Source organism: Canis aureus, chromosome 5 (assembly GCF_053574225.1).
Source record: "Canis aureus isolate CA01 chromosome 5, VMU_Caureus_v.1.0, whole genome shotgun sequence".
In the NCBI taxonomy this organism is placed as follows: Eukaryota; Metazoa; Chordata; class Mammalia; order Carnivora; family Canidae; genus Canis; species Canis aureus.
In genome coordinates, this window is record NC_135615.1 from 35,773,131 (window position 1) to 35,796,297 (window position 23,167).

General features: G+C 49.7%; 1 protein-coding gene and 1 long non-coding RNA gene across 12 annotated transcripts in view; one reads left to right on the top strand and one right to left on the bottom strand.

Annotated features, from left to right (window-relative positions):
* The window catches only part of PSD2 (pleckstrin and Sec7 domain containing 2), a 143,199-nt gene that overhangs the window by 71,514 nt on the left and 48,518 nt on the right, over positions 1-23,167 (top strand). For 3 of the 10 annotated variants that reach the window (XR_013379585.1, XR_013379584.1, XM_077897415.1), the window contains exon 1: positions 15,652-15,888. The exons of 2 other annotated variants lie outside the window; for them this stretch is intronic. Coding sequence is in view for 5 of the 8 variants with exons in the window: in XM_077897415.1 (XP_077753541.1) it covers positions 15,835-15,888 (54 nt within the window). In the remaining 3 variants the exon portion in view is untranslated. Of the gene's footprint in view, positions 1-15,651; positions 15,889-22,782; positions 23,134-23,167 lie in introns of those variants that run through there. 5 more of the 10 variants (XM_077897405.1, XM_077897406.1, XM_077897414.1 and 2 more) reach the window with 4 other exon arrangements.
* Positions 20,423-22,879, bottom strand: LOC144313951 (uncharacterized). 2 transcript variants are annotated; one of them, XR_013379589.1, is made up of 4 exons: positions 22,598-22,879; positions 22,467-22,513; positions 22,092-22,296; positions 20,423-21,505 (listed from the first exon to the last, which is right to left on the bottom strand). It is a non-coding gene; the product is annotated as an uncharacterized LOC144313951 (long non-coding RNA). The 2 variants fall into 2 exon arrangements; XR_013379588.1 differs by lacking the exon at positions 22,092-22,296 and having other exon boundaries at positions 22,598-22,866.

The window sequence follows — 23,167 nt, forward strand, 5'->3', positions numbered from 1 at the left end:
GTATGTATTTATTTATTTATTTAAAAGATTATTTATTTTATTCATGAGAGTCACAGAAAGAGAGAGGCAGAGACACAGGCAGAGGGAGAAACAGGTTCCATGCAGGTAGCCTGATGTGGGACTTGATCCTGGGACTCCAGGATCACACCCTGGGCCAAAGGCAGGCACTCAACCACTGAGCCACCCAGGCATCCCTGTATTTATATTTTAAAACTGCCATTGCACAATATAAAGATGAATGGTAAAAATCCAGGCTAGTTTAAATTTTTAACTTTTTTTTACTTAGAATGACATTATATAGCAAATACAGAAACCCATCATGGCAAGTTGAGAAACTACAAAGGAAAGGAAAAAGCTTTACATATATTTAGTGCTGGGTCCTGCAATGTTCCAGTCCCAGGTGGAAGACCCCTCATGTCTTCCTTTGGGTGAGGACCTGTGAGGGTGGGACCCGGGACTGCCCACCCCTGGGTCAGGTCCTCAACTCCCAGAGCCCAGGACTGTAGGTTGGAATAGACAGCCCTCCTTTTGTGTAACATGCGTCCTGGCTGGTGAAGACCTAAACTCTTCCTGGGGTCCTGCTCTCTCCTGGTGTGTCCTGGTCCAGGTTTTGGGGTACTGAAGGCATTTGGGGGAAGCCAGCCCTCTCAACCCTGCCGGTGATGCCGTCTCTGGCCTTTGAGGGCATCTTCACTGACTACCAAGCTGCCCTCCAGCCTGGCAAGCCCCGTGGGTTCCTAGTTCCCTCCCCTTAAGTTGGGGCTCCCCAAGGATGGGGCTTGCAGATGGACCTCTGAAACAAGAGGCTGGAGATGGGTTTCTGGTTCCCTTCTCCTGTCACAGGTCCCCAGCTGGGTGAGGGAGAGCTGGTGGGCTTCCTCTACTTGGCTTGCTTTTGAGGGACAGAGAAGGGAAGACCCAAAAACCCTTGGCAGTGATTGGCTAGCACCCCCCCCTGCCTGCAGCAGGCCCCTGCAGATGAGGCAGGCCCTTGCGGATGAGGCAGGGGGTGGGGGGTGGTGTGGTGGGAGGGGGCTGGGTGGGAAGCAGGACACTCCTCAGACTGGGTCCTCAAGGAAGGCAGGGGAGGAATGGGCAGCACAGGGTGGTTCAGACTCTTTCGGGTGTGAACATCCTCTGAGCTGATCTGCAAAAGGCATTTAGTGCCCTTAGAGGTTGCCACTCATAGAAGCTCATTGGTTGAGGAGGAGGAGGTTGGTGAACTGGTGGGGCCTCCCTTCTCTGCCACCAGTAATGCCCTCCATCCCCTCTTCCTTGCTCAGGGCTTCCTTCTTTCCTCTCTACTCTCTTCCCCCCTCCTCTTGCTGCTGTTCCTCTAGCACACCAGGCTCATGCTGAGCCAGGGTCTTTGCACTTGCTTTATATTTTGTCTGCAACCATGGTCTCCCAGATACTTAATGACCGACTTGACTGTTTCTTTTTTTATTTTATTTTATTTTATTTTATTTTATTTTATTTTATTTTATTTTATTTATTCATGAGAGACAAAGAGAGGTAGAGACATAGCAGAGGGAGAAGTAGGCTCCCTGTGGGAAGCCGATGTGGGACTCGATCCCAGGACCCCGGGATCATGCCCTGAGCCAAAGGCAGAGGCTCAACTGCTGAGCTGCCCAGGCATCACAGGCTTGACTGTTTCTTGAGTCTTAGCCAAAATGTCACCTTCCGCAGGATGGTGTGTCCCACTGCCCAGCCGACATGTCTCATGAAGCCTCTGATATTTCACTGTTCCAGTTTTCCTCACGGTACTTGAGAGGTGGTCATTTTGCTTACCTGTTTGTTCACTGTCTTTCTCCCCTTCCCCGAAGGCTATGAGACTTCAGCCTTCACCTTGTCACCTTGTCCATCATGTTCCTCATGTCCTCAGTGAGTGGCAACACATGGTAGGTGTGCCATACAGACAGAACTCCACTTTTTTGGAGTTCACAGTTTCATGAGTGAAATGGGATTGAACAAGCAAACACATGTCCACTACATATTTTTTGTTATTTTTAATGGTGGAAAGATATAATATAACAAACATTTGGAAAAAAAAAACATAAAAATTTGGTCTTGGGGCACCTGAGTAGCTTAGTCGATTGAGTGTCTGCTTTCGACTCAGGTCATGATCCCGGGGTCCTAGAATTGAGCCCCACATCGGGCTCCCTGTTCAGTAGGGAGTCTGCTTCTGCTTTTCTCTCTGTTGCTCCCCCTGCTTGTGTGCTCTCTCTCAAGTAAATAAATAAAATCTAGAAAAAAAAGTGACCATCCTTAACAATTTTTTTAATCTTAACCGGTTTTCAGTGTACAGTTCAGCTGCATTAAGTACATTCATTGTTTTTTTTTTTTTTTTTAAGATTTTACTTATTTATTCATAGAGACACAGAGAGAGAGGCAGTGACACAGGCAGAGGGAGAAGCAGGCTCCACGCAGGGAGCCCAACATGGGACTCCATCCCTCCATCCCTGGTCCTCAGGATCACACCCCGGGCTGCAGGCGGCGCTAAACCACTGCACTACCGGGGCTGCCCAAGTACATTCATTGTTATGCAACCATCACCACCATCCATCCCCAGAACTTTTCATTTTGCAAAATTAAAACTCTGTACCTCTTAAATGGTAACTCCCCATTCCCTCCACTTCCCCAGTCCCTGGCAACTACCATTCTACTTTTTGTCTCTATGAGTTTGACTATTCTATTTTTATTTTATTTATTTTTTAAAAAGATTTTATTTATTTATTCATTAGAAACACAGAGATGTGTGATAGAGAGGCAGAGACACAGGCAGAGGGAGAAGCAGGCTCCATTCAGGGAGCCTGATGTGGGACTCGATCCCGAGACTCCAGAATCATGCCCTGGGCCGAAGGCAGGGGCTAAACCGCTGAGCCACCCAGGGATCCCCTGATTATTCTATTTTTAAAAAAATATTTTATTTTTAAATAATCTCTACACCCAAATACAGGGCTCAAACCCACAATCTTGAGATCAAATGTCAGACACTCCAAGTTTGACTCTTCTAGATAGTTCATATAAGTGGAATTATACAGTATTTATATTTCTGACTGGCTTATTTCACTTGGCATAATATCCTCAAGGTTCATCCATGTTGTAGCATGTGTCAGAATTCTCTTCCTTTTTAAGACTGAATAATATATTCATTTTATGTATATGCCCCATTTTGCTTATCCATTCACCTATCAATGAACACTTGGGTTGCTTCCACCTCTTGGCCATTGTGAATAATGCTGCTATGAATGTGGGAGTACAAAAATCTCTTCGAGACCCTGTTTTCAGTGCTTTTGTGTATAAACCCAGAAGTGATTGTTGGATCCTATGGTAATTTTATTTTTAACTTTTTGAGGAACCACCATACTGTTTTCGATCTTTTTTCTTTTTTTAAGATTTTAATTTTTTATTCATGAGAGACACACACAGAGAGAGAGGCAGAGACACAGGCAGAGGGAGAAGCAGGCTCCATGCAGGGAGCCCAAAGTGGGACTCGATCCTGGGACTCCAGGATCACACCCTGGGCCAAAGGCAGTGCTAAACTGCTGAGCCACCCAGGGATCCCCACCATACTGTTTTCCACAGCAGCTGCACCCTTTTACATTCCTCCCAATGGTGCTCAAGGGTTCTATTTTTTCCACATCCTTGCCAACACTTGTTTTTTTCTTTCTTCCTCTTCTTTTTTTTAATAGTAGTCACACCCTGATGGGTGTGAGGTAGTATCTCATTGTGGTTTTGATTTGCATTTCTCTAATGATTAGGAGGCACATTTTGAAGTAAACATGTTTTGAGAGAATGAAGGGTAGGGAGCCTCTTAACTCTGGTGGTCTGGAAGGAGGTGGTATTTAGGAAGAGAAGGAGGCAGCCAGTGGAGGATCTGGTGGAAGAACATTTCAGGAAGAGGGAACAGAAGTGTGAGTGAGTGCTGTGTATTTTTGCCAGAGAAATAGTGAATAAATAATGGGCAAGGGGTTGGTGGTGGGAGATGTGGTCTGAGGGGTAGATAGGGCTTTAGGCCATGGAAAGGAGTTCGTATTTGCAATTTATGGTAAGCATTGGTTTCCCGAAGTCATGGGGAAGGGGAGAGACACAGGGCACAGAGGGATAGATGGACGGAAAGGCAGGGGCCGTGTGTGTGATGATGTGGCTGTGTGCACACAGAAGACAGTGTGGTGCATGGTTGCCTGGCGCTTGTGGCTGTGTGCCCTTGCACACGTATGCACGTGGAGGCCTGAGGTATGTGTGTGTGGATGTATGTGTGTGTGGACACCCCCAGAAGCTTCGATCACTATGTGATCTGTCTCGAGAATGTGCGTGTCCACTTCTTTCCTGCCCACAAAGGCCGCCCCAGGGGGGGCGGGGGGGGCGCAGGGTGGCTTCCCAAGCTCCTACCACCGGCCTGGAACCAGCGAGGAGGATGCGGGACCATACGTAGGGGTTGAGGCTCGTCTCTGAGAATAGCTACCAGTCTTTGAAATCTGGAAGGCGACGGCTAGTCTGCCTGAGACCAGGAGACGCGTCCAAGCCCCACGTTTGCTGGGCGGCGACGGGCGCACGGGCCTAGGGCTGGGCGGGCAAGGCGGGCGGCTGCAGTTCCGCGAAGGGCCGCACGGGGGCAGCCGAGGACGCGAGCCGAGGACAGGGGCGGGCGGGTAGGGCTGTGGAGGAAGGGCAGGGCCAGAGGGGGCTCGCGGCTTGTTTCCAGGTGGTTGGCATGAGAGACTAAAATGAAGCCAGGAGCCCATCGCTGTCCCGGTGGCGTTGCATTTTGTCCTGACAAGTCCAGAGAAGTGGAGTCACTTGCACAAGGTCTCTCGGTGCGGGGATTCAGACGGAGCCGGCCTGACCGCACCACCAGCGCTCTAACCACTGCCCCACCCTGAATGAGTTCCTCTGCAGATGGGCGTCGGTTTGTTCTTCTGTCTCCTGGCCTTGCCTGGCCCTCACCACTCCCTACCTCTTCAGAGCACCCTCCTGCTTTGGGCAGGGCTGTGCAGGCTGGGGAAGGAGGCTGGGTCTTAAGGCCCCTCCCTGAGGTCCCTGGGGAAGAAGGATTGGGGCGCTTCTAGGAGGAGCTCAGATGGATGCCCCCATCACGAAGGTAACAATGGCATCATAACATCAGTTGTCTTCCCAACCTTCCCTTATGCTTTGGTCTGGGGAGGAGGTTCTCAAAAACCTGGCTGAACCCCTGGCCTGCCTCTGTGGGCCCGCCACCTCTGCTGATTCTCCTGAGCATGAGGCCCAAGTCCCAAGGACTGTAAGCTGGGATACAACCAGAGACCCCCTCAAAAATACACCAACCAGGGGCACCTGGATGCCTCAGTCAGGTCAAGTGTCCAACTATTTTTTTTTTTTTTTTTAAGTGTCCAACTCTTGATCTTGGCTCAGGTCATGATCTCAAGGTCATGATATTGAGCCCCATCCTGGGCTCTGTGCTCTGCTTGGGGTTCTCTCTCTCTTATTCTCTCTCTGCTCCCCGCCCCCCCCCCCCCCCCCCCCCCCCCCCCCCCGGCACTGGCATGCACTCTCTCTCTAAAATCTCTCTTTAAAAAAATGCACCAGGGATCCCTGGGTGGCGCAGCGGTTTGGCGCCTGCCTTTGGCCCAGGGCGTGATCCTGGAGACCGGGATCGAATCCCACATCGGGCTCCTGGTGCGTGGAGCCTGCTTCTCCCTCTGCCTGTGTCTCTGCCTCTCTCTCTTTCTCTCTGTGTGACTATCATAAATAAATAAAAATTAAAAAAAAAAATTAAAAAAATGCACCAGAAAAAAAAAAATGCACCAGAGATGCCTGGGTGGCTCAGCGGTTGAGAGTCTGCCTTTGGCTCAGGACATGACCCTGGAGCCTGGGATGGAGTCCCACATTAGGCTCCCTGCATGGAGCCTGCTTTTCCCTCTGCTTGTGTCTTTGCCTCTCTCTCTGTGTGTGTCTCTCATGAATAAATAAATTAAATCTTAAAAAAAAAGCACCAATCCCTCACTCCCCTTCTCTCATATAAGTGTGTGACTAGCAGCTTGGCCATCCCTGGAGAAAAAAACATGGATGGTTTCAGCTGAGCCCATTGAATAGAGAGGTAGACTAAGGCCCAGATAGAGGCTGGCACTCATCCAGGATCATGCAACAAGGCAGAGGCTAAGGCCCTGTTCATTTTTATCTAGAAAGGACCAAAAGACTTCAGACAAGAGAGTCAGTAAAATATGTACCCACAGGTTGGAGATTGAGGGGCCAACAGGACAATGACCACACCTTCTCCTCCAGAAAATCCACCCTGACTGCCTCCTCTGGCACCGATATGAGAAATGGCCTGAGTGCCCTTGATATTTTGTCTTGTCAGGGTGGCCAACAAGCTTTTCTGAGTTGCTTTAAGGGACCTCAGAGACCCTTAGGCCATTCTCTTGGTCAGCCTAGAAATACCCTCTAGAGCTCTCCTTGTTGAGGGCTGCCCATCTTGCTTGCATGCGTTATATACTAGGGAGCTCACTGCCTTAAAAGGCAGTCCATTTCATGGTAGGACAGCTCCTATCAGTGAGAACTGGCCTTCTTGTGCTATGCAGCTGTTGGAACTAGCTCACCCTGAGCAGCACAGAGCATGTACCTTTGCTGCTTACAAGCCCTGGTTGGCTGCAGAGAGGCCTATACCTGCTTAGTCATACACTAGCTTTCTCTCTAGCTTAAATGGGCCCAGCCCCCCAGGAACACCTTTCCCAGGCCTGCATGCCCTGAGCAGCTCTCCCCTGGGTGTACTCCAGGTGGGTATTCTGCGGTGATTGTTTCTTCCTCAGTACAGAAAAGAACATGTGTTTGTTATAGGGAAATTAGAAAAATTACTGACAATTCCACCACCCAAAGGCAGCCCCCTTTAGCAGCTTGGACTTTGCTTCCAGGCTGCTGCCTGCGTGTGCTAAGAAAATGGGAGGTAAAAGCTGGTGGGAAGAGGCCTTTTAGGGGAGGAAGGTAGTTTTTGTTTAACTTAACATCTCTGGCAGCCCTGGTTTCTCAATGGTTTGGCCCTGCCTTCAGCCTAGGGCGTGATCCTGGAGACCCGCGATCGAGTTCCGCATTGGGCTCCCTCTGCCTGTGTCTCTGCCTCTCTCTCTCTCTCTCTGGTCTATCATGAATAAATAATTAAAATATTAAAAAAAAAGCCATCTTCAAGGGTTGTTTTGTTGTGAAGACAAGTTTTTCTCTGGAAGACAAAGGGAAGGGACAAAGAATATGAAATCATTCTGATAATAAAGAAGAATTTCAAGTTTCCAAGGGCTGTGCTAGAGGGGTGGGGAAATTTTTCTGGAGCGCTGCCCTCCCCATTAGCTCCCAACAGCCTTTTGCTTTCACCTTCAGTCACCTTCCTCCTCCTGGATCTGGGGGCAGGTGTCATGGGAGCAAAGCAAACCCGGGTTCCAGTTGGTGGCTACCCCCTTCAGGATGGGGGAAATGAAGTCTGCAATCCTGAACCCCTAGGGAAGAGCCCTGCAAGATCTGGCTACACCTTGTGGAGGTGTGCAAGAAGGGGGTGTATCCCCAGGGAACCACAAGGGGCAATGGGACAGTGTGTGGGGCGGTGAGCGGCAGATGGGGAAAGATTGCGGTGGAAATAGGAAAGCAGCACCAGCTGTGAGGACGAGAAACTAAGCCCCCAAGAGCTCCAGGGAGTAGGATGGGGTGGGGCATCGAGTATCCTATGTCTCCGGATGGGGCATGGAGAAGGGTGACCCCAGTGATCTGCTTTTCCTTCTCAACTATATAGGTACAGATAATGTCTTCCCATTTGAGAAAAGATATGTGATGTACCATTTTAATTGCTGCATAATATTCCAGAGCACAATGACACCATGATTTCTTCATTATTATTTTTATATATTTTTAAATATTTTATTTATTTATTCATTAGGGATGGGGGGTGGCAGGCAGAGACAGAAGGAGAAGCACGGAACAGGGAGCCTGATGCTGGACTCGATCCCAAGACCCTGAGATCACAGCCCGAGCTGAAGGCAGATGCTTAATGGACAGAGCCACCCAGGTGCCCGACCATTTCTTTCTTTTTTTTTTTTTCAATTAATTTTTTTTTTTTTTTTATGATAGGCACACAGTGAGAGAGAGAGAGGCAGAGACACAGGCAGAGGGAGAAGCAGGCTCCATGCACTGGGAGCCCGACATGGGATTCGATCCCGGGTCTCCAGGATCGCGCCCTGGGCCAAAGGCAGGCGCCAAACCGCTGCGCCACCCAGGGATCCCCCGACCATTTATTTCTTTAATCAACACCCTATCTTAGGACACTGGAGTTGTTGACAACTTTTTACCATTATAACTGATTTTGTAGTGAACATCCTTATAGTTACATCTTTACCCACACTTATCTTTCTTTTTTTTACAAGATTTTATTTATTTATTCATGAGAGAGAGAGGGAGGCAGAGATACAGGCAGGGGGAGAAGCAGGCTTCCTGTGGGGAGCCCGATGTAGGACTCAATTCCAGGACTCGATCGCGCCCTGAGCCCTTTAAAGGCAGACGCTCAACCACCGAACCACCTAGGCGTCCCTTATCTTTCTTTTCTTAAGATAAATTTGGAGCAGTGGAGCTGTGGGATTGAAGAGTAGGAAACCTTCAGGCTTTTTTTTTTTTAAAGATTTTATTTTTTTATTTTTATTTTTTTTAAATTTTTATTTATTTATGATAGTCACACACAGAGAGAGAGAGAGAGAGAGGCAGAGACATAGGCAGAGGGAGAAGCAGGCTCCATGCACCGGGAGCCCGACATGGGATTCGATCCTGGGTCTCCAGGATCGTGCCCTGGGCCAAAGGCAGGCGCTAAACCACTGCGCCACCCAGGGATCCCCTTTTATAAAGATTTTATTTATTTATTCATGAGAGACACACAGAGAGAGGCAGAGACAGACAGAGGGGGAAGCAGGCTCCTCGCAGGGAGCCTGATGCGGGACTGGATCCCAGACCCTGGGATCATGCCCTGAGCCGAAGGCAGATGCTCAACCGCTGAGTCACCCAGGTGCCCTCAAGGCTTTGATACATGTTGATAGATTGCTTCCCAAAAGATGGCACCACTTTTGGTTCCTAAAAACAGTGTATGCCGGTTCCCTCAACCTTAGGCATAGGTTGCTTTCTTTTCCCAAGTTTCCTTATGAAAACTTTAAACATATGAAAAAGTTGAACACATTTTCCAGTTAACACTGCTCAGATTTGACAGTTTACATTGCATGCTGTGTTTGTTCTATCACTATCTGTGTATCACTTCTCCCTTCTTCAGTTCATCCTCTCTTTCACCTATATGTCAAAGGAAGCTACAGATATCAGGTACACTTAGTCTGAAACACTGCAACATTGCATCACTAATTAGAGTATATTATTCGTGTATGGTTGTTGGCTTTTTTGAGACAAAACTTGTATATAACGAAATGCACACATCCTATGTATATCCTTGCTTGCATTGCATTTTGACAAATGCATAAACTTGTATACCACACATCCTATCAAGATACAGAATATTTCTTATTTATTTATTTATTTATTTATTTATTTATTTATTTATTTATTTATGAGAGACACACAGAGGGAGGCAGAGACACAGGCAGAGGAGAAGCAGGCTTCTCACAAGGAGCCCAATGCAGGACTTGATCCCAGGACCCCGGGATCACACCCTGACCCAAAGGCAGATGCTCAAGCGCTGCGCCACCCAGGTGTCCCAAAGATTTATTTATTTTGGAGAGAGACAGAACATGTGTTCGGGGGATAAAGGCAGAGGGAGAGGGAGAGTCTTTTAAAATTTTATTTAAATTTAATTTTAAAATTTTTTATATTTTTATTTTATTTAAATTTAATTTAAATTTATTTAAATTTATTTTATTTAAATTTTTAAATTTTATTTAAATTAACATAGTATGTAAAATTGGTTTCAGAGGTAGAGATATGTGTCTTCTACAACACCCACTGCTCATTACATCACGTGCCCTCCTTTTTTTTTTTTTTTAAAGATTTTATTTATTCATGAGAGACACAGAGAGAGAGAGACAGAGACACAGGCAGAGGGAGAAGAGGGCTCCATGCAGGTAGCCTGATGCGAGACTCGATTGCGGGACTTCAGGATCATGCCCTGGGCCCGAGGCAGGCGCTAAACTGCTGAGCCACCCAGGGATCTCCACGTGCCCTCCTTAATGCCCGTCACCCAGTTGTCCCATCACCTCATCCCCTCCCCTCCAGCAACCCTCAGCTTGTTTCCTATGATTTAAGAGTCTCTTATGCTTTGTCTCCCCCTCTATGATTTTGTCTTGTTTATTTCTTTCTCTCTTCCCCTATGATCCTCTGTTTTGTTTCTTAAATTCCACATGTGAATGAGATCATATAATGATCATCTGTCTCTGAATTATTTCCCTTAGTGTAATACCCTCTAGTTCCATCCGTGTCATTGCAAATGGTAAGATTTCTTTTTTTGATGGCTGAGTAATATTCCATTGTATATACATACCACCTCTTTATGCATTCATTTGTCGATGTACATCTGGGGTCTTTCCATAGTTTGGCTATTATGGACATTGCTTTTATAAATATCGGGGTGTGGGTACCCCTTCGGATCGCTACATTTGTATCTTTGGGGTAAATACCCACTAATACAGCTTCTGGGTTGTAGGGCAGGTCTATTTTCACCTTTTTGAGGAACCTCCATCCTGTTTCCTCAAGTGGCTGCACCAGCTTGCATTGAGGGAGACAGAGTCTGAAGCAGACTCTGAGTGCAGAGACTTCTGTGGGGTTCAATCTCATGATCCTGAGATCAAGACCTGAGCCAAAACCAAGAGTTGGACATTTAACTGACTGTGCCACCCAGGCATCCCAAGATACAGACCATTTCCATTACTCCAGAAAGTTTCCTGCTCACCCCTACCCCTACTGTTCTGATTTCTTTCCATAACTGCTTAGTTTTACCCATGCTAGAACTTCATAAAGATGGAATCATACAGTATCTACTTTTTATGTGTCTGGTTTACTCTTTTAGCATGATGTTTTGGAGATATATCCATGTTATTGTGTATATCAGTAGTTTGCTCCTTTGTATTGTTGAGTAGAATTCTATTGTACGGATGTATAACAGTTTGTTAGCCCATTTGCCTCTTGGATGGACACTCGGGCTCGTTTCAGTTTGGGGCCATTGTAAATAAAGCTGCTATGAACATTCCTGTACAAGTCTTTGTGTGAACATACGTTTTCATTTCTCTTGAAATAGAAGTGGACTTGCTGGGTCATAGGGTAGTTGTATGTTTAGTTTTATAAGAAACTGTTCAACCTTTTTACAAAATGGTTATACACTCCCACCAACAAAGGGTGATTTCCATTGTTGAGTTTGAAGCTCATAATACAAGGAAGTTGTCACCTCCTTGGTTTTGGATGCTATATTTCAGTGAATACCACTGAAGGTCATAATAACAGGGTTGGCTGCAGTTGCCCTGGAAGTCACTGGACACCTTGGACTGTTTCTCATGCACAGATGAGTGGATGGATGCCAAGACTTCTTGATCCTAAAACTGTACAATGGCTTTGTTGGAATCTGAATGTCAGGGTTTCCACTAATTTCCACATTAAATTCCATCTTGTTACTTTTGACTTACCCCTCCAGCTAGTCCTGATAATGATGAGAGTAGCGAACTCACATAGACCGACCTGTGCCAGCGACCTCTCTCAGAACAATTCTACCAGGGAGCTCTATTATCCCCATGTTAGAGGTGAGGAAATAGAAGCACAGAGAAGGTAAATGACTTTCCCAAGCTGTACAGTCCTAAATGAACTAGGATTAGAACCCAGGTAGTTTGGATCCAGACATTATGATCTTTTTTTAAAAAAGATTCTATTTATCTATTTGAAAGAGAGTGTGAACGAGGGCTAGAGAGAGAGCATGAGCAGGGGAAAGGTAGAGGGAGAGGGAGAAGCAGACTCCCCGCTGAGCTGGAAGCCCGATGTAGGGCTCAATCATGGGACTCCGGAATTGTGACCTGAGTGGAAGGCAGATGTTTAACTGAGTCACCCAGGTGCCCCCCACCCAACATTATGATCTTAACCACTCACCTGCTGTCTCTTTCTGGCTTCTGATGTCATTTCCCTCCATCTTCCAGTTTCTGCAAACATGCTGAGCATGTCTCTAGGTCTTAATCCCAGGGATTGATTAAAAAACAAAAACAAGAGCAGCCCCAGTGGCGAGTGGTTTAGCACCGCCTGCAGCCCAGGGTGTGATCCTGGAGACCTGGGATCAAGTCCCGCGTTGGGCTCCCTGCATGGAGCCTGCTTCTCTCTCTGCTTGTGTCTCTGCCTTTCTCTCTCTCTCTCTATGAATAAATAAATAAAATCTTAAAAAAACAAAAACAAAAACCCCTATGACCAGGTAAATCGGGGGCCAAGGGAGGAGTGGTGGCATGCTTCTAAAGATCTCCTTTAGTACTTGTCCTATTTTATTTGCCATAATCTTTGATGGTATTTACTCCACCAGCTGCAAAGCCATGGAACTTGGGTCCAGCTGTGGTTTTCCACTATGGTCTCAGGACAGCATTCATCAAATGGCTCTCTGGAATCCCCACACAATCAGCATTTCAAGTCAGTCCCCAGATATCTGCCCATGGGCCCAAAGAACAAAGGAAACGAAGATGGGGCTGGAGTAGCACTTGTTTGAGTCCATGTGAGCACCTAGTGGCCCTTTATAGCTCCCAGGTCTTGGCCCAGTATCTAGTGTATAGTAGGTACTCAACAAATTCTTTTTGGTTATTTTTTTTGAAGGCCACCTTATTTTTTATTGTGGTAAAATAGACGTAGCATAAGAGTTAATATTTTAACCATTTTTAAGTGTGCAATTCAGTGGCATTAGGTGTGTTAAAAATATGCAGGCATGATCACTATTTCTAGAACTTTTTCATCATACCAATAAGAACTTAGTACCCACTAGATAATAACTTTCCTTTCCATCTCCCCCAGCTCCTGGTAACCTCTATTTTACTTTCTGGTTCTATGAATTTACCTATTCTAGATACTTCTTAGAAACATACAATATTTGTCCTTTGGTGTCTGGCTTCTTTCACTTTGCCTAATATTTTCAAGGTTCATCTGTGTCTTAACATGTGTCAGAATTTCCTTCCTTTTTAAGGTTTAATAATATTCCATTGCATTAGACATGTGTTTATCCATTCATCTGTCAACAGACATATAAGTTGCTTCCACCTTTTGGCTGCTGTGTGTAACACCACTATGAAGCTTGTTATTTCATAGTCTCTTTCTAATCAGGTTTCCCCCAACCTTTTCCATTTGAGTGGCTCTTGTACAGACCCTGTGACTTCCATGTTGCTAAATCCATTGGTCATCTTTCAGTTCTCATCTCACTCAATCCATCAGGACCGTTTGATCAGGTCCATATCTTTCCTCCTTGATATTATTTGTGCCTTGAGCTTATAGGCTCCCACATTTTCCTGCTTTTCCTCTACTTTAAAAAAATATATATATTCTTTATTTATTTGTGAGAGACACAGACAGAGAGGCAGAGACATAGGCAGAGGGAGAAGCAACAGGAGCCTGATGCAGGACAGTCGTGATCTCAGGGTCCTGGGATCAAGTCCCACATATGGCTCCCTGTCTTGCTGGGAGCCTGCTTCTCCTTCTTCCTTTGCCCACAAGGCTTGTGTGTGCCTGAGCTCTCTCTCTGTCAAATAAATAAATAAAATATTAAAATAAATTTAAAAATGCAAGTCAAATCAGGTCAATTCTTTGCCCCAGATTTTGAGTGGTTCCTCATGTCACTATGTAAGGCCATAGCCCTTACATAGCCTACAAGGCTCTGCATCATTGGGCCCCTGCTCTCTCTGTGTCTTATCCTCTACATTCCCTTCTTGTTCTTTTTGCACCTTGCTGTTCCAGGAACGTGCCAGGCACACTCCCAGCTCAGAGCCTTTGTGCTAGCTATTCCTGGACTTTGGAAATCACCCTCCCCTCCCATATCTACATGACAAATTCCTTTACTGCTTTCTTGTCTCTGCTCAGATTCACATTCTCAAAGTCTTCTGGCAGTATTCTGTTTGAAGTTGCAATGCCTGTCATCCTGTCTGCCCTCCTTATCCCCTTTACGCTGCCCCATTTCCCCTTGTAGTATTTGTCGTGGTCGCTCTTATAAATTTTACTAATTTATTGTATTTAATTAATTAATTTATTATCTTACTCTCACCTCCACTAGAAATGATTCTGGAGGTCATGGATTTTCCTCTCTTTTGTCTACTGATAGGATTCAATCTAGAATAGTGCTTAGAACATATAGGGCCTCAGTAAAATTTAGTTGAAAGAATGAATGAAGAAAGTAATTGTGATAATTTGGAAGAGATCTGCAATCTAAAATAGTCATTGAAGCCAAGAAAATGTGGGCCTCGGGCCTGGCCAGGCGTCGTGGACTTTACTGCTCTTCAGTGGGCAGCAGTCATCCTCCTGCTCCTGGGAGCTCTCTCCGCATTTGCCTTTGGGACGGATCTGCTTCCACCATGGGTCTGGTGGGTATGGATAGCCTGGGCCGATTCCACTCTCCACTCCCGGGGTTGGCAGGGGGCAGGGCAGACTCTTCAGGCCACAGTGATTGGTTCAGGACTGGGCATATTTCACTGTCTGGGCCAATGAAACTGCATGTTGAGAATTTTACTTCTCTTCTTGGGATGGGTAAGGCTTCTTCCTGCAAAGGCAGATGTGGGCTCAGAGCTGCCTTGCCAATTTTGTTACTTTGTTGGAAAAGCCTGCCCGGAATCGGAGTCAACACAAAGGACTACTGAGCTACAGATGTGGAGAAAGATATTTAGGAGCCTTGATGCATACCACCTACAGCTGGATCTGCTCCCGGACTTTTCATTTACACGAGCCTCTTTTCATTGAACAGAGTTTCTGTCCCTTGCAGCTGCTTACATGGTACCTGCCTGAGCTCATGAACTGGGGAGTGAGGAGGAGGCTGAGTAGGGCCTGCAGCGTGTGTGGGGTGGGTGGCTCTGGTGGCAGTATAGGGGAGAGGGCCTGAGCATTCAGTTAGCGCTAACTGGAGGGAACAGGGAAAAGATTTGCCTTGGCCCTGCCCTAGAGGAGCTCCCAATCTGTAAGGAGAGAGGGGCATGGACTCTATGGGGGCATGGCAGATTGAGGGATCTTGCTCTGCCAGCTGCAAGCTAGGCTGAGATGGATTGTGCCCAAGGTTGGGTAAGGGAGTAGGAAGGGGGAGATCTTCCCCATTGAGTTACCTCCCGCTCTGCCATTCCCCCCACTCCCCGCCCCAACGCGCGTGAAAGAGGCGAGCTGAAGCACACACTGGGGCTTTGCCGCGTCCTGGAGATGTGTTCTGGGGTAGGACACTTAACTTTCCCAGCTTCAGTGTCCTCATAGGTCAAATGGAATGAATGCCGTCCACCTCATCGGGTTCCTGTGTGGATGAAACGAGATAATATGTGAAATGAGATAACGCCAAGAACTCAGAATGAACCTGGCTCACGGAGCGCTCTTAATAAAAATCAGCTGCTGGGGTTATTATCGGAGGTCTTTCCTGGCCCGGGAAGTATGCCTGCTGTGTTGCAGGTGCAGTTCTTGTGGACACCAGCAGGTGACGCCCTGACCCCAAAAGAGCTCATTCCTGGACAGCCTGCTTTAAAAAGGGCTCCGGAAGGGGCTGGGCAGGGCGGCCTATCGGAGCTTGGCCCCCTAGACTCCTGCCTTCCCGGCTCCGGCGGGGAGAGGTATCTGCATTCCCCTCAGTTCCAAAGAAGAGGGGGCCTTGGTCACCATGGGATAGTCAGTGGAGCCTGTTTTCCATCCGTATTTTGGAAGAGCATGGCCTGCAGAGACAGCCTGGGTCAAGTTGAGAAAATACTCAGGTTGGACCAGGTAAAGGGCTGCCAGAAGGAGCGAGCATCCCAGCGCGGAGGCTGGTTAGAAAGGGCCAGTGGCTGGACCTCGGCGCACGGCGGGGCCTGGTGCTGGGGCCGGGGAAGAGCCATACGACTTCTAGGCTCTTCCCTTCTGGGTGAGAAGTTAAGAGGGGAGCTGCGCGGCGCGGAGGAGCCGGGACCCCGCTGGCCTGGTGGCGCGGCCGCGCTGGAGATGCTGGGGCCGGCCGGCAGAGGGCAGCAGAGGGCCGCCCGGGCTGCGCGGAGCTCCGCTGCCAGCCTCGAGCCGCCTTCCCGGGAACGTGGGAGCTCGCGGCTCCAGGCGCCTCCCGGGAGGGAGTCCGCGTGTTCCGCGTCTCTCCCCTCGCCCTCCCCTCTGTCCCTGGGCTTTCTGAGGGCGGGCGGGGGAGAGGAACTCGTGGGCGAGGGGAGAGTCGGCCCCAATCCGGAGTTTGTGCACCCTCTTGCGGAGCTGCGGCTTCCCTGGGTGGGATCTGCGGCCGCTCTAATCCTAGGCGCCCCTGCTTCCTGGGGGAGGGCGGTGTTCCCTCCCCAAGGCTAAGGATCCTTCCTCTGACCCCCATAACCCAGGCCTGAGGGTCAGGTGGACCTCCGGAAGCCGGGGAGTGCCACGCCGCAGCACCCAAGCCAGTTCCCAGCATCCGCCTGGGCAGGCTCCCAGAGGCCCACAAAGGCCTTCAGACAAAGTTCTGGGCCGGGCTTTGCCTGTGCTCTGGGCCCGCAGCCGGCTGGCTCTAGGCACTCCAAGTCCCTGGCACTCCTTATGGGGTTTTGTCCACTAGCCCTGGACCGGGCTGGCAGGGCCCTGTTTGCTGGGGGATGGGGGTAGGACAGGCAGCTCCCCTTTCTTTCCTGCCCGTGTCCTAGCTCTCTTCCAGGATACCCTCCCGCATCTCAGGCCTGCTCAGCTGTGGCCTTTCCCACTTGTCCTTCTCTTGGCTGCAAGCCTACATCTTTGCCATCCTCAGATCTTGCCTATACTCTACCCCTCATTTCTTCACCCATGTATTTACAATAATACTCGGCAAGTATTTATTGAGCTCCTACGATGCTCCAGACCCTTGCTAGATCACCGGGGATCCAGCAATAACAAGACACAGTTCTTGTCCTCTTTGGAGTTCACAGACCAGGGGGGTAGTAGGTAGGAGCCTAGCAAAATTCATACTTAAAAACTGATCTCATTTTGTGATAACTGGGGTAAAGCAGATAAGTTGCCTGCTCCAGGAAGCTCTACTGTTAGGGATGCTTCCTCCGGGAAATCATCTGCTAGGTGATGAGCTGTGGAAGGAGGGACTGTGGGCCCTGCCCACCCTCCTTCCCCAGGCCTGGCACATAGACATGCAGTAGTTGCTCAGGAAATGTGGAACAAATGGATGAATCATCCTCATGGCCACATGATGGCCAATGGGAATAGCTTTTCCTCCCCATACTCCCTCTTGTCTAACATAGGACTCAGAGGTAATGTTGGGGATTATATAGATGAGACCTTGAGGTTGCCAGGAGTCCCTCCTAGGCCTCTGTGGCTTCCTTCCTAGCTCCTCATGACACAGCTTACCTACCTGGGGCTCTGTCAGAGTCCCATGGCTCGTGTGTGGATTTGCCCATGACCTTTCATTCATCTATTCTTTGGCTATATTACCTTTTGGGTACCTACAGTATGCTGGCCCTGGGCTCTGGAGAAATGGGGACCCAGAGAAGAATGAGAAGGGTCCTGGCCCTCCTGGACTATCTGGTCTAGACAGTAACAGCACAGTGTGATGGGGGAAAGTTGTGGTGCTGTGTGAGCTGGGATGGTGTGCCCCTAGGGGCACCTCCTCAGAGAGGCCTCCTCTGGCCACCTGGCTGAAGGAGCTCCCACTCCTCTAGCTACGTGCTGCTGTCACATCTCCATTTTTTTTCAGAGTACATTTCAGTATCTGTAGTTACTTCTTTATCTGTTGGTGTGTTCTTTATTGGAGAGCTTTACTGAATGCCTGCTATGTATCAGGCAATGTTCTAGGCCCTGGGCATACAGAAGTGAAAGAACAAATTTCCAGCTCTCCTGGAGCTTATGGTCCAGTAATGATAGTGGTGGTAGGAAGACAGACAATAACCGGAACAAGCAAGTAGGCATGTAGTATATAAATATGTGCTAGGGAGGAGAAGCAAGCAGGCAAAGGGGAGACTGGTAGAATTTTAGGCAGAGAGCTGAAGGGGGTAAGAGATAAGGCCATGCAGCCACCTGGGGGAGGAGTGTTTCAGGCAGAGGGCGTAGCAAGTGCAAAGGCCCTGAGGTGGGAATGTGCCTGATATGTTAGAGGATCAGCAAGGAGGCCCCTGTGGCTGGAGAGGAGTGAGGTTGGACAGGTGGCACAGCCCACATCACGTAGGAACTTGTAGCCATGGTAAGGTTTTGTTTTGACTCTTAGTGACATGAAAGCCATTTGAAAAATTTTTTTTAATAATCTTTTTTTTTTTAATAATCTTTTTTTTTAAAGATTTTATTTATTCATGAGAGAGAGAGAGAGAGAGAGACAGAGACACAGGCAGAGGGAGAAGCAGTCTTCATGCAGGGAGCCTGACGTGGGACTCGATCCCAGGTCTCCAGGATCAGGCCCTGGGCTGAAGGCGGCGCTAAACCGATGAGCCACTCGGACTGCTCCATTTGAAGATTTTGAGCAGAGAGGTGACAGGATCTGGCTGACATTGAACAGGATCCCTTTGGCTGCTGTGTTAGGAATGTGGGCAGGGGGGTTGGGTGCAAGCAGGGGGACAATGAGGAAGCCACAGTAACAGTCCAGGTGGGAGGTGATGGTGCACCAGCCAGGTGGTGGCAGTGTTGCTGATGAGCAGTGGCCAATTGAAGACATGTTTTGAAAGTAGATCCCACAGGTTTTATTGAGGGATTGCATGCGGGGTGTGAGAGGCAACAACAAGGGCTGACAAGGCCTGCGTTTAGGCCTGAGCTGACCGAAGGAAGGTGATGGCATCTACTGTGGCAGGGAAGTAGTCAGTTTTGTGTGGGATGATTTGGAGCTGCTCCTTGCATATCCTAGTGGAGACCTCAGGCCAGCTGTCAGGTATGAGGGTCTGACCTGAGAGGGATGAGGTTTGGGCTGGAGAGTCACACAGGAGGATCCTTAGGGTTTCAATGGGCTTTGAGGCCAGGTGGGATCACAATGGGAGACGGAGGGGGAATATAAGGCAGAGGACTGACAGCTGGGGCCTTCAGGGCTCATTGACCAGTCGGTGAAGGAAAGGGGGCGGCAGGGTGGGAAGGTGCAGCCAGGGATGTAGGAGGGCAGTGTGAGTCCTGGAAGCCAACAGGAGGAACTGCTTCAAGGAGGAAGGTGATCACGTGTGTCATATGCTGCCAGTAAGTGAGATTAAGTGTGAGAATTGACTTTTGGGTTTGACATCATAATGGTCACTAGGGACCAGGCTCCTGTCAGTCTATCTAGTCCCTTTGCACAAATAGGAGAGAGGCAGCTCCTCTAGGTCAACCCATTGTGCAGGCACACAGAAGGGAGATACCTCAGTGTAATGGAATACATCCCTCTCCCCAGCCTGGTGTAGCCTTGAACCAGGCACAGCATGCTGAGGGGGCAGCAAGCTGGATTTCAGTACCTTCTTCATTCCATGTGTGCTCCAGGTGCCTTTATGCAGTGCCCAATCTGTACATCTGTACTCATTATCTCTGTCGCTGACCTTGATGAGCAGTGTCAGTTGAATAAGTGGGTAAAGGAATGAGAGTCAGGTTGGAGTGAGTTCAAGAGAGAATGGGAGAGAAATTGGGAGAGTATGGACAATTTTTTTCAAGATTTGCTATAATGGGGAAAAAGAAATGGCACAGTAGCTGGAGGGGGCTAGGGGTTGAGAGGAATTAGCAAGAGTGAGTGAAGAGAAGGCATCCTAGGCAGAGGACCAGCATAAGTAGAGTGAGGTTATTAGGGATAGTTGGGGTGTATAAGGGTGGGTGGGGTCCTGGAACATCACATTTGAAGTGTGAGTTGTCCGGAGAGGACACTGGACACATGGGTTGGGGCCTTTATGTTGGGGGTGAAGGGGTAAGGGCAGGGTTGGAGCATGGCTGGGTACACACTAGGTGATCACTGAGTACTTCGGGATTGGCCTGGGGCATCCTTCCACAGCCTCCTTACCCTGGCCTCAGTCCACCAGCTGGAAGATGGGAGCATTAGGTGTTTCAGCTGCTAACTGGGCGAAGCCTTCTTGGGATCTACGTGCCTTCCTCTGGGTGATGGGTCTTAGGCCCTGGCCCCTCTCCTCCCTGGATGTCACACTCCTCAGGCTGAGGAAGAGGAGGGGGCCCTGCTTGGGTCTGGGGAGTCAGGAGGTCAGGTAAGGGCCTCACCATGGCAGGGACTGTGCTGGGCGAGGTAGGCTGGGAACCGGGCCCCAGCACCTGCCTTCCTGAGACTCACCTTCAGGTGGGTGCCGCGCACGTGTGTGTGTGTGTGTGTGTGTGTGTGTGTTGGGGGGGAGGTGTGGAGGTGGGGGAGGGGAAGGGAAATCTTTTGGAGGAAGGCACAGAAGTTGCTGATTCTTTTTTCCTTGGAGAGATGCTGAAGAATGTAGCACATTGTGGCTGCTGGCAGATGCTGACCCTGTATTCTTTCAAGAGGCAAAAGTAGCTACACAGAATAACGACAGTGACTCTGTCCTGTGTCTAGTGGCCCAAAGCGCTCTGGCACACAGAGACCACCTGTAGCCTTGTGACAAGCCCTTTGAGCTACTGCCACTTTACATGGGTAAGGGAGATTCAGGGAGGGGATACAGCTGCTTGTGGTGGCACCACCGGGAAGTGGCAGTTAGATTAGAACCCAGGCCTCAGGCCCTGGCTAGCTCATGCCCAGTGCAACAGGCTCCCAGAGCTGCCAATAATGGGGATCAGTGCCAGGCCAGGGACTAGGTTCTGGCTGCCAGATTAAGTGGAGAGACAGCTGTATCTCCCTCCCTCTGTCTCGTCTTTCCTTCTGCATGGATTTATTAAGTGTGTTAGGTCCTGGGCATCCGTTGTGAACAAGAAAGACCTTGCCTTCAGGGGGCTCACAGTTCATCTAGGTGGACAGAGGGTAAATAATCCATTCCATGAGTAAGTCCTCATTACAGCTGGGATAACCACAGCCTGTTGGGTGCAGCTGGGTACTAGGGTCTTCTTGGGTGGGTAGGCCCTGAGCACATCAGCTCCTTTCATCGCACCCCAGCCCTGCGGGAGAGAGGCTATTACCATCCTTATTGGGTTGTTGAGGAGGTCGAGGCTCAGAAAGGTTGTTCAGCTGTGACTTGAGGTCCTGGGTCCTGAGCATGGGGAATGTGAAAGCAAAGGCTTGTCACCTCTCCTTTGCCCACAGCTCCTGTTGGTTGCCAACCATCCCTGCCTACAGGTAGCAGACAGCAGAAGGTTAGAGGGTAGGACAGCAGGGAAGCCATGTTTCCTCTGTGCCCTCCAAGAAGGTCCTGGGCACTTATAGTAGAGTGGCCTCCTTGTTTCTGGGCTCTGTGGGACAATCCCCAGGTTTGATGGGCAATACAGGGGTGTGGCCTGAGTGCTGTCTCAACTGCCCAGCTGTGCTCTTGGGCCTCAGTTTTCTCATCTGTAAAATAGACTTTAGGATTGTTATGAGGGTTAAATATAACACATGGAAGGCATGTAACATGGACTCTGGCATATGGTAGATGTACAGTTAACAATTAAAGTGTCACCATGGTTGATGAAACCCCAGCTTCAGCTGTGGCCCAGCTTGAACAGGGAGGAGACTAATCATGGCTCAGACCTTGCATCTTTAATTAGTCCATCCTGCACAGTTTAGATACCTCTAATAGTTCAGCAAATCCTCTCACCCTCTGCTTCCTAGGAAGAGGGCCCCTAACTCTGTGTGTGTGTGTGTGTGTGTGTGTGTTTATAGTAAGAAAGAAGGTCAGAGAAAGCTTCTTGGAGGAAGGGGCATTTAAGCAGGGATTTGAGGACTGAGTAGGAGTTCATTAAGCATGGCAGGATCAAGGCCTGACCAAGCGGAGGGTGGAGCACCTACAAAGATTTGGAGGTGGGAAGGAGGTAGGGCTGACTCTACCCTGCTCTCCCTTTTTAGCAGAACTGGACCTGTTCACTCTCTGCTGTTCCCCCAGCTTCTGGCTTCTGTAGATCCCTATGGGTCCCACCCCCAGGGTGCCCATTCTCACCTGTCTGAGGGGTGGAATTTTGCCCTGCAGGAGCTGCACAGCTAGGAAGTTTAGGATACATTACTGTCACCCTTCTTCAGAGCTAGGGTCCTTGGGGGGGAGGTCTTTAAGGTGGTGACCACCATCGCAGGTCCCTTGGGAGATGGTTTTCACAGCTCACAGCATCTTTATCTCTCTTCCTAGGCAGCCTCCCCCTGACCTGGCACTGGGGATGTGCATTCTTGATTAGACCCACCCTTCCCCTCTTCCTCCCACAGGGTGTCTCCTTTGTCTGAACCTCTGTCCTGAGTCCCCTGCTCATCCCATACCCCAGGTCTGTCTGTCCCTCTGTCTCGCTAGGTAGGTAGGTAGATAGGTAGGGCAGGCTCTGTTTACCGATCTCTGAGATGGTCCCTCTTGTCCCCCACCATCTGGGCAGGTCTCTGCTCTGTGTGGGGAGAGGAGGGCAAAGAGTTAGTGGAGGAACAGACCTTTGGAGCAGGGCAAGGACCTGTTCCCTCCTTTACCTGGAGGCGGACTCAGGGTGTGAGACTGAGGGTCCTGCCGCGGGGGGCGGTGGCTGGGTCTGACCCGGGTGAGAGGACAGCAGGGGCCCGGCTGGGCGAGGAAGGGGGCGGAACCTCGTGGCGCTCCCCTCCCCCACTTTCTTAAAGGGCCGGGCGCCGGGCTGTGCAGGAAGCGGCTGGCCGGAGCCTCGGCGGCGGGTCTGGGCTCACAGCGGGGACCTGGGAGCGGAGGCGTGGCGGGCGGGCCCTCTAGGGTGGCCGCGGTGGCCGCCTCGCCTCCGCCGGTCCCTCTATCGCCCGCCTGCAGTCCCCCGCCCTTCCCTCCCTCCCTCCCTCCTTCCCCCTCCCTCCTGCCTTCCGTCCCCCCCACCTCTGCTCAGCTTCCCCACAGCCTCGGCTCTGACACCTGGAGGGACCTAAGCGGGCGCGGGGAGCCGACAGCGGCGGAGCGGGACGGGCCGAGTCGGCCCAGCGGAGGCCCCCGCCTGGCCCCGCCGCCCTGAGAGGCTGGACCCGGCGCCTGGGACTGGGAGCGGGTGAGTGGGGCGGTGAGCGGGGCCGCGGGGCCAC